Source organism: Hipposideros armiger, unplaced genomic scaffold, assembly GCF_001890085.2.
Source record: "Hipposideros armiger isolate ML-2016 unplaced genomic scaffold, ASM189008v1 scaffold_294, whole genome shotgun sequence".
NCBI lineage: Eukaryota > Metazoa > Chordata > Mammalia > Chiroptera > Hipposideridae > Hipposideros > Hipposideros armiger.
The window spans coordinates 1674993-1689782 of record NW_017731644.1 but is presented as its reverse complement, the minus strand read 5'-3'; the positions used below and the strand labels follow the sequence as shown (position 1 = coordinate 1689782).

The following is a 14790-nucleotide window of genomic DNA, read 5'->3' as shown; positions in this document are numbered from 1 at the left end:
CGCTCACTGTGGCTGCTGGCCGCTCACGCTGGCTGCTGGCCGCTCACGCTGGCTGCTGGCCGCTCACGCTGGCTGCTGGCTACATACAGTAACCCATAGCAATGACTGCCACAGGGACTGCAGCCTACACCGTCGCCGTCGCCAGCGACTCATGGCAGCTCAGCTCCAGGTTAAGCTGTTGTTCAGCATCTTAGCTGTGGAGGGCAGTGTCACTGGCCCTCATATGTGGGATCCGAACCGGGGCCCTCCGGCGTCCCAAGCGAGTTCTTAACCATCACGCCACTCGGCCAGCCCCTTTCATGTATTCTTTATGGAGGCCTAAAACGGTACTGTCTTGCAGTGGGGGAGAATTAAGCAACAGCTTTTAAAGTTATAGTTATACACATGTTTTGGTCCAGCAGTTTCACTTCTAAATATATATCCTAGAAATGCAAAATGTATATATGAGCACCATTATTTATTGCAATGCTACTTGAACTGGCAAAAGATTGAAAACATCCCAAACATCTAGCCAGTCTGCTCTCAGCTCACAAAGGTAGGCAGGACTGTCCACCCAGAGTAAGGGGCGTGTTTGCCTTCTGCACACATAGGCTTGGTATGGGCTAGCATTTATTAATTTCTCAAAGGGAAAACTTAAAGGCTTCTGTGAAGCAATCCTACATTTTTATGATTTTTTTTCAATTCTGTATTGTTGTCTTGCTCACACATGATTTAATTGCACTTTTACCCAACTTGTCTTTATTGAGTGCTTCCAATGCATTTCTAATCCAATTTTAATAAAATAGAAACAACTCTCTTATGTGGTCATATTTCATCGGTTTGTGTAATTAAATGAATTATATAGCTATACTGTTACAACTAATATACCCACGTTTAGAAATAGATAGAACTGACTCTCTTGCATCGCCTCAGCTGGTGGGAGTAGTTGTGCTCTGGCATGATAAAAAGTAGCCTGCTTGCTGCAAGCATTCACCAACCAGGATGTTAGTTGGTGACTATGAAAAGGGGTTAGAGAACTTTGGTTAATCCAGCAAGTTCATTGAATGATCATTTAAGAGCGCTTTTACTGCATACTGGCAATAAAGAGCAATCCATTACTTTTCAAGATAAATAAAATGAGAGTAATCCTAATAAAAAAATGATTTGCTAATATCTTCACATTTTTATGAGTGTTTTGTCTTCATTTATGATTTCCATATGAAACCACATTCTTTCCAATACATTGCAGGCTTTGGTCAAAGAGTTACAAGTTGATGTCCAGGCAATAAGGCGACAAATCAGAGAGCTTAAAAAAATGCAGAGAAATAAGGACGCTTGTAAAAGCTCAACTCATAAAGCCCAGACCTTGGCAGCTTCTATTCTGAACATTTCACAGTCAGATCTAGAGGAAATACTGGACACAGAAGATGAAATGGTAAGATCATTTAAATATTTATTAATAAAACGGCTTTTACACATTGAATTTAAGTACATATCTTTGTTTTAGAACTCTTAGAATGTCCTCTTTAAGATAATATTAATGAAGGTAAGATTATTAATGCGCCAATGAAAGATACATCAAGGGTATTAGCCAACTCAAAAACCTTTAGAGGAATTTGACTGTGTAATATAGAAATAAGCCAGGACATATAACCTTTAGAACTGCTTGTTTACTATTCAAGTCAGTTATTCTTTCCTGTCTCCTCCATTTTCTTTAATTAATCATATATCTTGTAAGCTACTATTTTTAATTAAGCCAGTTAAGTTGGGTCACCATTGATTTGAGGATTTTTCCTCCTATTTGAGATTTTAAAAGTAGTAAATCTATTGGTTTTTCTAGTTAAATTAAAAATTATTGTTGATCAAGTTAAAGAAACATATACTTATTGCTTTAAATTGGGTAGAATACTCAACCTGAGTGAGTTCATATACATATAGGTGTAGGTGTTCAGTAGTATCTGTGTATCTCCTGGGGAGGGCACTGCATTTTTCATGTAGTTATTACCGCATAAGCAGCTGCATCTCATCCTGTACAGTTTTCTATGAAACCTGTGGAGGATACTCAATCCTGTTCCACTGTGAAGCCTCTGAACTTTAATACATGAATATTCAATTTTTATTGTTTGGAAAGATAAAAGAGATGATGACACTGTCAGCTTCCCAATAAATATTTGGTCAATGGATAAAGAAAATAATAGACTTAAATGTGTGTGAGCCATCCTCCAGTCCTCCATCAGCCTCTGAAATAACTTCTGGACTAGAGAAGATCTCCAACTTGCAAAGGTTTTTAAACTGCCAACAATTCTTAGAAAAGAGGTCACAGGAATCCTGCAAAGAGATTATTTTCATCCTATGGATAAACAGGATTGTGAATGATCAGTTTCCTGTTTTCAGCGCCTGTCCACAATGTCTGTGGCCTTCTGCTGAACTCTGAACTTTGAAGTACAAGAGTATTATCAAAAATAGTACCAACTGTAAGGCACACAGGAAATAATAGTATCTCCGGCAAACGTGTTCACTATACCTTACTATAGACATTAATGAAAAATGTTTTCATAATGAGAAACCTAACAAAAAATTAAGGTTAAGGCCACCACTGTTGCCAAAGAGTTTTAAAACAAGCAGATTTAGCAAAATCTCTCATGTGTGTTATGTGTGTGAACACAAACACACATACATACTCTGGAAGACAAGACCACCACCTTTGTATGGCCTCAAAAAATGCCGTCTCTGGGTTTACAAATTAGGAAAGAGCACCCCTTTTTGATGGACAAATTAGAAAAAGTCACTTTTGAGTAAATGAATTATAAAAGGATCTCCCTTTATAGTCCCAAGGAGTAGATGACACATTTCTGGGAAGAAATGGCACCCATGCCTCTAGGCAGATGCAGTCTGGAGCCTGAGGACTCAGCACTGCAATATGCAGACCACACAACTTAATCGGAAGTCCTCCTGGGAGAAAAAGACTCCTCTAGAAACACTGTCTGAGAAGGACCGGTGCACCTTGATATATTTACTAGATTTAATTATAGGTCAGAACCTATCTAGACTGAGCCCTGCGTTTTCAGAGCCCTAAAGAGTTGAGTGACTTGCCCAAGCAGAGCCCAAACCACCTGACTTATATTCTTTAAACTACATCTTGAACTCTAGTAAATTCACATAAAAACCTATGATAGCTGTTGTGAAGTGCCTAACCTGATAGCTGGCATACAGTAAATTTCAACAAACGTTAGTTTACAAACTTCCCTGTGTGAAGAATCCACTTTTTTGTAAACTAATTATGAGTTTAGTAAATAATCAACTGCACATGTAAATATATTATACTTTCAGCATATTTTACCTTGATAGTTGATGGGTTGAAAATATTTAGTGACTTATGACAATGTACATTGGAATGCCCCTTGCCTATCAGTTAGTTGTTGGATATTTTAAATAAAAAAGCATTTAAATACACCAGAGCCATGCCATGTTTTATTTTGACTGTAATTGTAACAATTACTCCTTAGTTATCTATTGAGAAGTCAGATTTTTTAGTATAAGGTTTTATGTTATCTTACGAGGGTCACTTGTAAATGATTTTTTTTATAGATCCCTATCTTATTTTTCACTTCATTTTAGTCAGTTCCACCTCCACCGCAGACCCTACCTGAACTCCACTGTGAAGGCAAAAATACAATATCCCTGAATTATTTTGTCAATATAGAAATATAGCTTTATTTTCCACATGTATGTAAATATCTATAAATTAAATATTAAAGAGCATGGATTTGAATACCCTCTACTTTGAAAAGCCAGGCTGTTCTTTGTTCTACCAACATCTCTCTAGACTTCTTCAATATCTAACAGTATGATCAAATTCATATAAATGCAATTAACACCAGCGTTTTTATTTTCTTCCTTAGGAAATCAAAAAGACAAAGACAGATGCTGAAAATGACAGGGAATGGATGTTGTACATTCAGAAACTTCTTGAAGGACAGGTATTTTGTTTTTCTGCTTCATGTATGAAAACTTCCAGATAAAAATTCCAAACCGTAGCATTTGTACAGGATACCTGACTTTTTGTAAACACTTACACATTATTTACTTCTGCTAGGTAAACAAGTATTTCAATAGGTAGATGGGAAAGTTAACCCTCTATTTGTACTTTTGGACTTAACAAATGAAGCAAATGTCTTGGGAAAGAGCCAACATGGGTCTTAGCAAATGCATTAATTAAATTATTGAGTCAGCCTCTGCTTGCTAGACTGAAAAGGATCCATTCTCTCAGCCCTCTTAGGAAAAGGGATTCTTTATTATGTGTCTTTAAAGTTAGTAGTTGATATGGACACCTGAGGAGTTCATGGGTTTCGGTGACCTTTTACTATGGACCTGTTTCCAGTCAATTCATGTTTTCCTCCCAGCCAGACAGCTGTTTATTACCGTGTCTTCCCGCATTCTCTACAATATTTTCTACTGAGACCTCGAGCAGCTTGTTAGTGGGAAGTAAATATTGATTTGGCATCCTGTCAATGCAGAAAGAATGAAAAAATTTCCACCAGAGGCCCCTCAAACATTTTCCTATCGACATTTTCTGGGCCGAGTGGAAAGCTGCATAGAGGATGACAAGGCCGAGATGGGTGGAAATCCCTGCGGGGTCTATTGAGACTGCTGCTGTGACCTGTGTGATACTTCTTCTTCCCTTTCAAGTATTTTTTTAATACACATACAGTCTGCTGGGATGTGCCCCTCTTGTAAGTGATCAAGGGCAGTTTATTGGCAGGTGAGAACCCTGCTTTTCTAGTCATCGCCAGCTTTTGTTTTGACATCACCGGCAGCGTAGAAGGTATTCTAAAACTTTTTCATTATAGTTATTTTTGCTCAGCCGAATTGTTTATTTTAAAATGAACTGGAGTAAAAACAGCTAAACCATAGTTCTCAAAATAGGAAAACATATTATTGTCCTGTGAGTTTTAGAAAGTCATAAATGTTTCTGTGTAAAGATTAAAAATAAAAGCTGATATTAAACAAAATTTAATTTTATATTCATATTAGCATTTATATTAACAGATAGAAATACCTATGCTTTTGGAAAAGTCAAGAATAAGTAAATAACATGAACTATTTATATTTCTAGTATCAGTTTTATATATTTTTGAAACTGTATCCAGAATCACTTCAATAGACATAGAAGGCAACTGGCAGTATTTTTCTTAAAGTTGTGTAGGTGCTGAACATCACTTTCTACAGTGACAACTTGTTTCTGAGAAGAAATGCCATTTTTTAACCATATCACATGCCCAGCACCGGCACCCTGCCCGGTGCCTGGCTGATCAAAGGAGTTCAGTCAGGATTCTTATGGGTTTTTTTTTTCAGCTTGAAAATAATAAAAATAAACTTTTTAATGAATTTTTTAATGTTCCACTTATAAATAGGACTCTTCAATATGGAAATGTTATCCATTATGAACATAAAATACCAAATCCATATGTATGAATCTTGATGACATTTTCCTAAAGCTCTGTTGACACCAGTCATTTTGTGACTGACACGTGTAGATGCACACACATGCGCTGCCTGACCTGGATGTATGCTTATTCTGGGCAGTTAGTGTGAAAAAATCTTGTTGAAAACAGCAGTAGACTGCTTGATACCACAGTTTGATATAGTGCCTTTTTGTGCCACTGAGCCTGGACTCTGGAATATAATTGCCTGGCAGTATTGATTTAATTGCCCAGGTTTATTTGTGGACTCCTAATTATTGACTGGAGGTAAATTTAATGGAGCAGGCTTTATGAACACTGGGAAACCGCTGCTGGTGCTGTTATACATAATGAACTGCAGCGTGCACCTTTAGATCATTTTTCAAGCTAATTTTATTCCACTCTGACAGTATGATAACATTTAAAAAGTCAAAGACTTTTTATTTTTATTACTGACATAGGTGGTTTTGCTGATGTCTTTGAATTTTGTGAGGAAAAAAATAGGAACTTCATTGGTTGCATTTGAATGTCACTTTATACTAATTATGCCCAAGAGAAAAATCGATAAAATAGAAAACATCTCTCTCTTTTTCTTTTAAGCCCACTTTTCTTCACTCTCAATTCCAGCAATTATATTTGTCCTGAATTTTAGAAAAGGTTTTCTTTGTCCACTTATTTCAGAATCTAAATTATGCTCACAGGATTGTGTGGGCAAGAGTGTAAGTATGTTCATTCATACATTTTATTTAATTTATGGCATGCTGCTTCATGTATCTGAGGTTACATGATCTTCAAGCTGTGAAATAATTGTGTACATTCCCTAAAATAAACACCAATTAATTCAGTATTGATATCTGATTATTAAAATATTTTGAAGATAAAATTATAGGAAAATTCCCCTTTTATGTCCTCCCCCCATGTTGGGTGTTTTATGTAATAGAATTTTGAGATCATAGGAGTTAACCTGGTCTTGTGGTTTTATCTTTTGTTTAACAATTAGGCCACAAAATTGTTTTCTGTTAAAGAAAATTTTCTCTGCATTCACGTGCCAAATTTGTACTGATAAAATATTTACCATAAAATACAGAGCTGATCTGCAATGTGGCAATATGGGACTACATAATAATATAATACCTACTGCTACTATTAGCCAGAAGAATATGAAAACTAAAGGCCTAAAACCTTAACTTGCCTTATTTAATACAGAATGCAAACATATGTCCTCATTATTTCAAGTAATTGTGATCTAGTTGGTACTTTTATATATGGATCTTTAGATGTTTATCTGTACCTAACCTTTATCCCCATATATATAAAATTATAAATATATAAGTATATATAATTATAAAAATAAGAAAAAAACTTTTCTAATATCTACTCATTTTTTATGACATAGCTGCCTTATAATTTCTTTGAACATTTTTTCTTGTACTAATTTCTTTTTTTATATTAATATGTTTTTTAAAAACTTACAGTTTATAGCGGAGGAAAAAAATAGTAAATTAATGATTAGAATAGGATTGGAGAACTCCCCAAATTAGTTTTTTGTAGTTTAGGGAGTAGAAGAAAAAAAAAACAGAGCTAGAAAAAGTGGGCTGGGACAAAACTCTAAAAGCTTTTGAGTAGGAAGAGGATGCAATCAGGGTTGTGCTTTAGAAAGATACATGAGATCAGTATGTAGGGTGGTTTGGAGGGAGAAGAGAATGGGAACAAGAAGGTAACCTAGGGAAGAGACAGCAATGGCCTAGATATGCCCTAGCCATAGAAAGAAAGGATGAGATAGATGTGATCCTCATTATAGCGACTAAAACAATAGCCGCAATGAGATTCGATCAGGTGGTCAGAAAGCAGAAACCAGAGATGGATGAGTTTAATATCCTACATGATGAGACAGATTAAAAATTTCAGAGTTTTAGGGATCAAAGGAGGTAGCCCAGATTTCATGGGAAGGAGATGTCAATGACTGAAGCCATAGAAAATTTAGTATGTGTGTTCCATAAACAGGATTCAAGGATTTGCGGTTTGTCACTAATTCAGCCCAGCCTTCTATATGGCTTTTCTCAGTGAAAATTAACTATTTAAGAACACAATTCAAACGCTCACAACTCAACAACAAAAAGGATAGAAACTGATTTGAATAGACATTTCTACAAGATATACAAATAGCCAATAAGCACATGAAAGGATGTCCAACATCATTAGCCATTAGGAAAACGCAAACCAAAAATCCCAAATGAGATATACTCGTATATTTCACACCCAGTAGGATGGCTATAATAGAGAAGATAGACAATAACAAGTGTTGAGGAGGATGTGTAGAAATTAGAATCCTCATTTGCTGCTGATGGGAATGTAAAATGGTGCTGCCCCTGTAGAAAAAAATCTGGCAGTTCCTCAAAAAGTTAAACAGAGAGATTATATGACCCAGCAGCTCAACCCCTAGGTATTTACCCAAGACATGAAAACATGTCCATATAAAAACTTTTACATGAATGATCATAGCAGCATTATCCATAATAGCTCAAAGGTGTAAACAACCCAAAGGTCCATCAGCTGATGAATGTATAAACAAAATAAGGTACATGCATACATGGAATATTATTTAGCTATACAATGAAGTGAAGAACTGATGCATGCTACAACATGAAAGAACCTTGTAAATCTATGCTAAGTCAAAGAAGCCATACTCAAAAGGCTGTGTATAGTATAGTATAACTGCATTCATAAGAAATGTCTAGAATAGGCAAACCTGTCAAGATAGAAAGTAAATTATGGTTGCCAGTGATGGGGGGAGATGGGGAGTGACTACTGGTAGGTACAGGCTTTCTTCATGGGGTGATGAAAATGTTCTGGAATTAGATAGTGGTGATGGTCACGCAACTTTATGAATATACTAAGAACCAATGAATTACATGCTTTAAAATGGTGAATTTTATGTTACATGAATTATGTCTCCTTTTAAAAAAATGAATTCCTTAATATGATACATATTGAAAGATAAAAAAAGAGAATACATTTAAAAGTCAGTTCAATGAAGTTCTTATACCCCGTGTACTATCCAGCATTAGCAGAGATTGCCTTGGATGCACTTGAACTTGAATTTCTGTCTACTGGCCATAACTGTGAACAAATGAGATAAATTATTTTATTTTACTTAATTTATTTCCTTTCAGTTGGCACATAAGGAGATGTCCCTCTATTATTCTGTAATTGATATTACTTCCTCACATATCTAAACAAGAAGTCTGCCCCTCGAAGAGATACTGTTTATTTGTTCTGCCCATTCTGATCCTCAAAATTATAATAAAGGTCATTTAGGTTTTTTCAGATCTTAATAATACCTGAAATAGTCATTTGTACTTGGGACTTTATAAAGGCAATGGAAAGAATTAGTGGAGATAAATCTGAACCGATGCTGTGGAATCCATTCACAAAACATGTATTGAGTGCCTACTCTGTGTCAGCTATTGTTTCAGGTTTGGGTGTACAGCAGTGAACAGGAGAGACAAAAATCCTCAAGGAGCTTACATTTCTGGGAATGGAGAACAATAAACAAATAGTTAAACATATATAAACGTGAAATTTATTAAGTAATTAACTTGAACAGAATTATGGGTGTATTAAAATATGGATACTTGTATAAGACAAATAACATACAGCTATAACCACAATATGGTTCTTTTCTAGGATATGTGTAAAAACCATCAGCCAGGAATGGCTAGAAGATGTGTCTTGATATTGTTTTGTTGTTGTCTTAGTCTCTGTTATTTGCTAATTTTTTTCTGAATTTCATTCAGTCCATTTTAGTCCACTTTGTCCCAATACAAGAAAATGTATTGGGACAATAATAAAAATTCTGTTTTTCTACCTTAGGTTTTTGAGAATTTACAATACAGACTTGTGGTTTTTTCTTTAGCTTTAAATATCCTTGTTCCTGTTAGTTGGTTCAGATCTTTGTAAATGCTAGAATTTAAAATGGCTCTTTCCACAGTGCCCTATTTGCAAAATATGTTTGCCTTCCATAGAATGCCTTTCAATGTGACAGTGAGAAGCGTTTTGTAAATCTCCCTGGCTTGTGTAGCGTAACTTCCAGCCTGAAGGTTAGCTGACAATTATTCCTTACAACTCGGAACACATTTACGCTGTTGCTTTCTATGTTGCATTTAACACACACACATATGCACACTCACACACTCACCCTCTGTCATACATATAAATCCACATGCTCAGCCACCCACACAGATTTCTCACAACTTGCTGAAATAGCACGAGTTTAAAATTCTCCATTCACAGTCTTGCTAGGATTTTTTTTTTTTAACAATTTCAAGCTGACTTTCATGTTTCCAGAAAAAAAGACATGTGATTAAAGTTCAAAGGTAAATTTTATGTGTATTGTACCACTATAAAAAAATTGGGCAAAGAAATGAAAGTGAAAATAAATTATAGCCTTTACCAAAGTTTAGCAAATACAGTCTTCTCTGTGTGTCAGTTTTCAGCAAAACTCTGATATACATATATGTGTGTGTGTGTGTGTGTATATATATATATATATATATATATATATATATATGATATGTGCCAGGAATATAAACAAAATTTAGGAAACTTAGCTCAAAATTCAGTGCCAAATTTAAATTACAAATTAATTGTTCCTTATGATAGCATTCTTGGTTATTGTAACAAGTTCAATCTTTCAATTATAAGATAATAATTACATACTATCCATTTAAATATGTGTGTAAAATACACACATATATAAAATACATAAGTATATACATAAATATTTATATATAGTGTATGTATGAATATTTATTTGTGCTAAATTTGCCCCATTCATTTTATAATAATCAAACTACATTGTCTTGCTTACTAAAACCACAGTCTCGCTGAAATCATATCCTTTGTAAAAGCAGGTATAATACATATAATTTAACATCTTCACTTTCAGTATGACTCAAACTAGATTAAATCCAATTTGCATTTTACAAGCAATGTTTTTTTTTTTGGTAATAGTTTTCAAAAACAAGAATGAAAATGATTAAAATATTAATCTTGTCCTTTAGATTTAAAAAGTTACCCTTATTTCAATTTTTTTTCTTTCAATACAGAAATTTTCAATTTCATGTTATTAGACGTACATTCCAATTAGTGCTGGTGCTCTAAGTTATCTACATACTTGACAGTCGTGGTCTTTAGGCTGTTCTGTTTCCAAGCTGGTTCTCAAGCCCCTGCAACCGTCATTTATATATTCTACAGAATTGCCTCTAAATGAAGCCACAATTTGTAAGCATAAGTGATAACTTTGAGATTGTGTCAGTGGCTTACCAGTTGCTAAAAGCAGATACCTATAGGTGTTTCCATGTAAGAGAAGCCAAAATCTATGTGAAATAAGGGGAAGTCTCTCCAGTGATAGAAATCATCTTTTGCAACAGGGACAGCCAGAACAACTAGGAACAACTTTAAGACCAGGCCAAGAAATCTCATGCAGTATCAACTCCTCACCTGTCCATTTTCCCTCTTACGCTGGAGTTCAGCCCATGTAACTGCACTGACAAACCAGGAATATCGCTTCTCCTTTTTGATCCAAGGAAAGAAAAATTATACAGGCTCTCTGACTTCGTAGTCCCTGGAGCATGCCATTCGAAATGAAACCCGAGGCAGCATAATTGTTGGGTTTGTTGTCTCAAATCTACCTGATAGGGCACATGAGAAAGGATCGCTGCAGTTGGCCAGTCAGGTGCCACTTCAACCCAACTCCAAACTCCTACCAGTAAGAGAGTGATTGTGCATTCCATATCTGAGCGAGTTCTGGGGAGCCTTAGCCCCTTCTAGAATCACAGCGAGACAATTTAATTGACTCTAAACAGCCTGTATGAAATAAACTTGCACTTAATCTGGACTCCACAAAGTAGTAGGAAGCTCAGGACTCCCAGTCTTCTTGTTGTTTTTAAAACATTTTGCTTGTTAAAAAATATGACAAGCAAATAAACAGACTATGTGAATCTTTTAAAGCACTTTCCAAGGCATGTCATACTTTAAGTATAGTTTCAGTTATAAATCTACTCAATCTGTATATTCTTTTTCATTGATTCTAAGATGCGTTTTCCCCACGTTTTCACATTTCTGAAATTGGAATGCATATGCAGTATGGGTATACTTAAGAGGTAGACCCCCTCACCCCCCAGAAAAAAGTGTTTGTTGGTTTGATTTTTAAGTCAATGTGTGTCTCTTATCTTTACCTGTGTCTTAGAACTGAACAAATGTGATATTTTGCTATCTTATGCTACCTGTAGTGCTAAGTTTCCAGTAAGACAAATGTGTGAAGCTTCTGACATACGAGTAAACTGTAGATATAGTCTGTCCTGACGTAGATTCAGACCTCCTAAAGAAGAAGGCAGTTGATTATAAAGATAAGAAGGAAGTTAAACTTGAAAGCTTTTTCATTTGGGATCTGAGGCCATTCTGTGGACTGGCTTTGGTCTCTATTTCTCCTTCATGGCCTACATAATCTGTGTTTTTTGTTTGTTTGTTTGTTTTTGTTTTTTGTGACTGTCTGGCCTGTTTCCACTACCACTGGCCAATCTTTTCTTTTTTCCCCAGTTCAAATTTGGGAAAGAACCACCTGGTTGGTTTGGCTAATTATAATCACCTTAGCTGAGCATAGTGCAGCTGAGCACAGCCGAGCAACTCACACAGAGGGCATCAGGCTCTCTGTAGTCAGGTGCTGACCAGTCATAGTCAGTGGGCGGCCTAGGACCAAAAAGGGCCTCATGTTACTTAGCTTTATGGGAGGGGTCTGTGCATGACAAGCATTTTCATTAATATGTTCAGGAAAAAATATAGTCATCAAGAAAGGATTTAATCAACTTCTTATTATAAACCTCTTGTGTAAGACTAGGTAGATAGGAAGTTGATAGGGCTATAGGAGGTAATTGGGGAACATTTCAAGTTGTATGAGTTGGAGTCCTACAGACAACCCAGTGAAGCAGAGGGAACAATAAAACTTTACTAGAAAAGTTATATAAATTATGAAATTCAAAAATATACTCTACATTTCATCAACTCAGCAGTTTGCAACATGTGTATTACACTTTGATATGCCAAACAAACTTCTGTAACAACTTAATCAATGGGTATACTTTTGCCATTTTTTTTCCCTCTGAAATTTTACCCTACAACTCTTGAGATGTTCAGCTGTAACCCAGACAAGTGTATTGATAGTTTTCGCTCATTCTTTTATGAGTGATGAACATACAGTACTACTTCTGTGGGCCTGTGGGCCCCAGAGATGACTGTAACTTGCTATTGATCAGGTGATTGAAGATAAATGGCTTAGCTGCTTGTATTGCAGATTACATCATTAACATGGTCAGTAAACCATGAATTGTTCAATAAGGCGTTTATCTTTTTTCATTTTACTTCTGCTCTTTTATCATTTTTATTATAAAAGACAAAATGACCTACACTAACCAGCAAGATCAGTTGAAAAGAGGCCCAGTAGGGTACCATTATAGGTGCAAAGTTGCAGATAGCTGAATTCTAATGGTTTAATGGTATTCAGTGTATGTTTTTGAACTGAAGAAAATATAGAGTTTTGATCATATTTTTTTCTGTGTTTCTCTTATAGCTTCCGTTTGCCTCATATTTACTAGAAGCAGTGCTGGAGAAAATAAATGAGAGAAAGAAACTAGTTGAAGTGTATTTCACAATTATGAAAGATATTAGATGATATTCCAATGGAGAAGTTTTTTTTCAAATGTGAAAACTTTATCTGGCGTGATTGGAAAACATGCATTGCAACCCTGATACAGAATCTGCTCCAACTATCAATAGTCAGGTTCAATACCAAAATAAGAGTTCTCTAAAAGTAATTAATTGCTGAACAAGTGAAACTAATTAAGTGCATAGCCATTTAAAAGGAAATAGTGTAGCATTTGATTGTTGAATACAAATATTGCCAAAATCAATGCAAACTTAAAAATGATTTTCCTTCCAGGGCATTACAAGAAATTAGGTGACGCTTGGCACACACAAATTGGTCTGAATATAAAATGAAAAAAATTGTAAACCTAGGATTTAATCTTTTAAATTTTATAAAGAAACTAGACTTTTTACATAAAACCGCTATAAATGGCCTTAAATCAGCCAATGAACAACATATTTGCATTGTAAGCAAATATAAAATGAAGCATCCTAGTTTAAGGATGAGCATTTAATTAAATATATTGTGTGGTCCAACTATGTCTGTTCTCAACATACTGGATTATATAGGAGATACTGTATTTTCCTAGAACTATTTGGGAAAAATAAAAACATTTTCTCCTTCTGTGTCTCTTTTTTTAAATTCATAATTCTTTGTGTGGTCAGGTAAATTAGCAAAGGACCACAAACCCAGTCTATAAAATTAGACTAGATCCTACTGTGGTCAACTAATTAAATTCTTAACAATGGTGTCATTCATATTTAGATTCCCAAACATCCCCACCTCATTTCACCTTTTCCTAAGTTCCTGCCACACCTGACTGGTTCCCTTAATTCACCAAACTTGTGCCTGCCTCCAGACTTTACTCTTCTATTCTTTCTAGAATGTTCTACACTCAACTTTTCTCATGATTGGCTCCTTCTCACCATTCATGTTCATACATATTCCCTCAGAAACAAACTCCCTGACCATCTTACTATTTAATTTCCTTTACAATGCAAAGAATTTTATCTATTTTATCTGTTCACTTACTTATTTTCTTGTGTTTTTTCCTCCCCACACTTAGAATATAGGTCCCACGAGGTTAAAGCAGAGGTTGGCAAATTATGGCCCACAAACCAAATCTGGCTTGCCACCTGTTTTTGTGTGGCCTCCAAGCTAAAAATTGTTTTTACATTATCAAATGGTTTGTTAAAAAGGAGAATAATGTTTTGTAGCAGGTGACTGTTATATGAAATACAAGTTGTCGTGTCCATCAATAAAGTTTTATTGGAATGCAGAATGCTCATTCATTTATGTATCATTTCTGGCTGCTTTCACACTACAGTAGTGGAAGTGAGTAGTCACAGCAGAAACAATATATGGTGCACTCATCATTTTGCACTACTGTTTGGCACACTGCAAATCACAGTGACACAGTCATAACTTGACAGCATTTCAAGTGCCACAAATACTACCACACTGATTTATTTTCTTTTTAATACCAGTGTATACTCATTATGTCAAAACAAGAAGAGAAAAATGGCTGTCACATGTCACACTTTTAAGGCATGGTGGAGTGTGGATTATTTTGCTGTTCAGTTACAGCGGTTCTCAACCTTCCTAATGCCGCAACCCCTTAATACAGTTCCTCATGTTGTGGTGACC

At 35.4% G+C, this 14790-nt stretch overlaps 1 protein-coding gene across 1 annotated transcript in view; it reads left to right on the top strand.

Annotated features, from left to right (window-relative positions):
• The window catches only part of CNTLN (centlein), a 276595-nt gene extending 262170 nt beyond the window's left edge, over nucleotides 1–14425 (top strand). The window contains exons 23-25 of the mRNA XM_019659078.1: nucleotides 1229–1414; nucleotides 3882–3959; nucleotides 13069–14425. Coding sequence (XP_019514623.1) covers nucleotides 1229–1414; nucleotides 3882–3959; nucleotides 13069–13170 — 366 coding nt within the window. The 3' untranslated portion in view covers nucleotides 13171–14425. The remainder of the gene's footprint in view (nucleotides 1–1228; nucleotides 1415–3881; nucleotides 3960–13068) is intronic.
• Nucleotides 14426–14790: the final 365 nt, after the last annotated feature.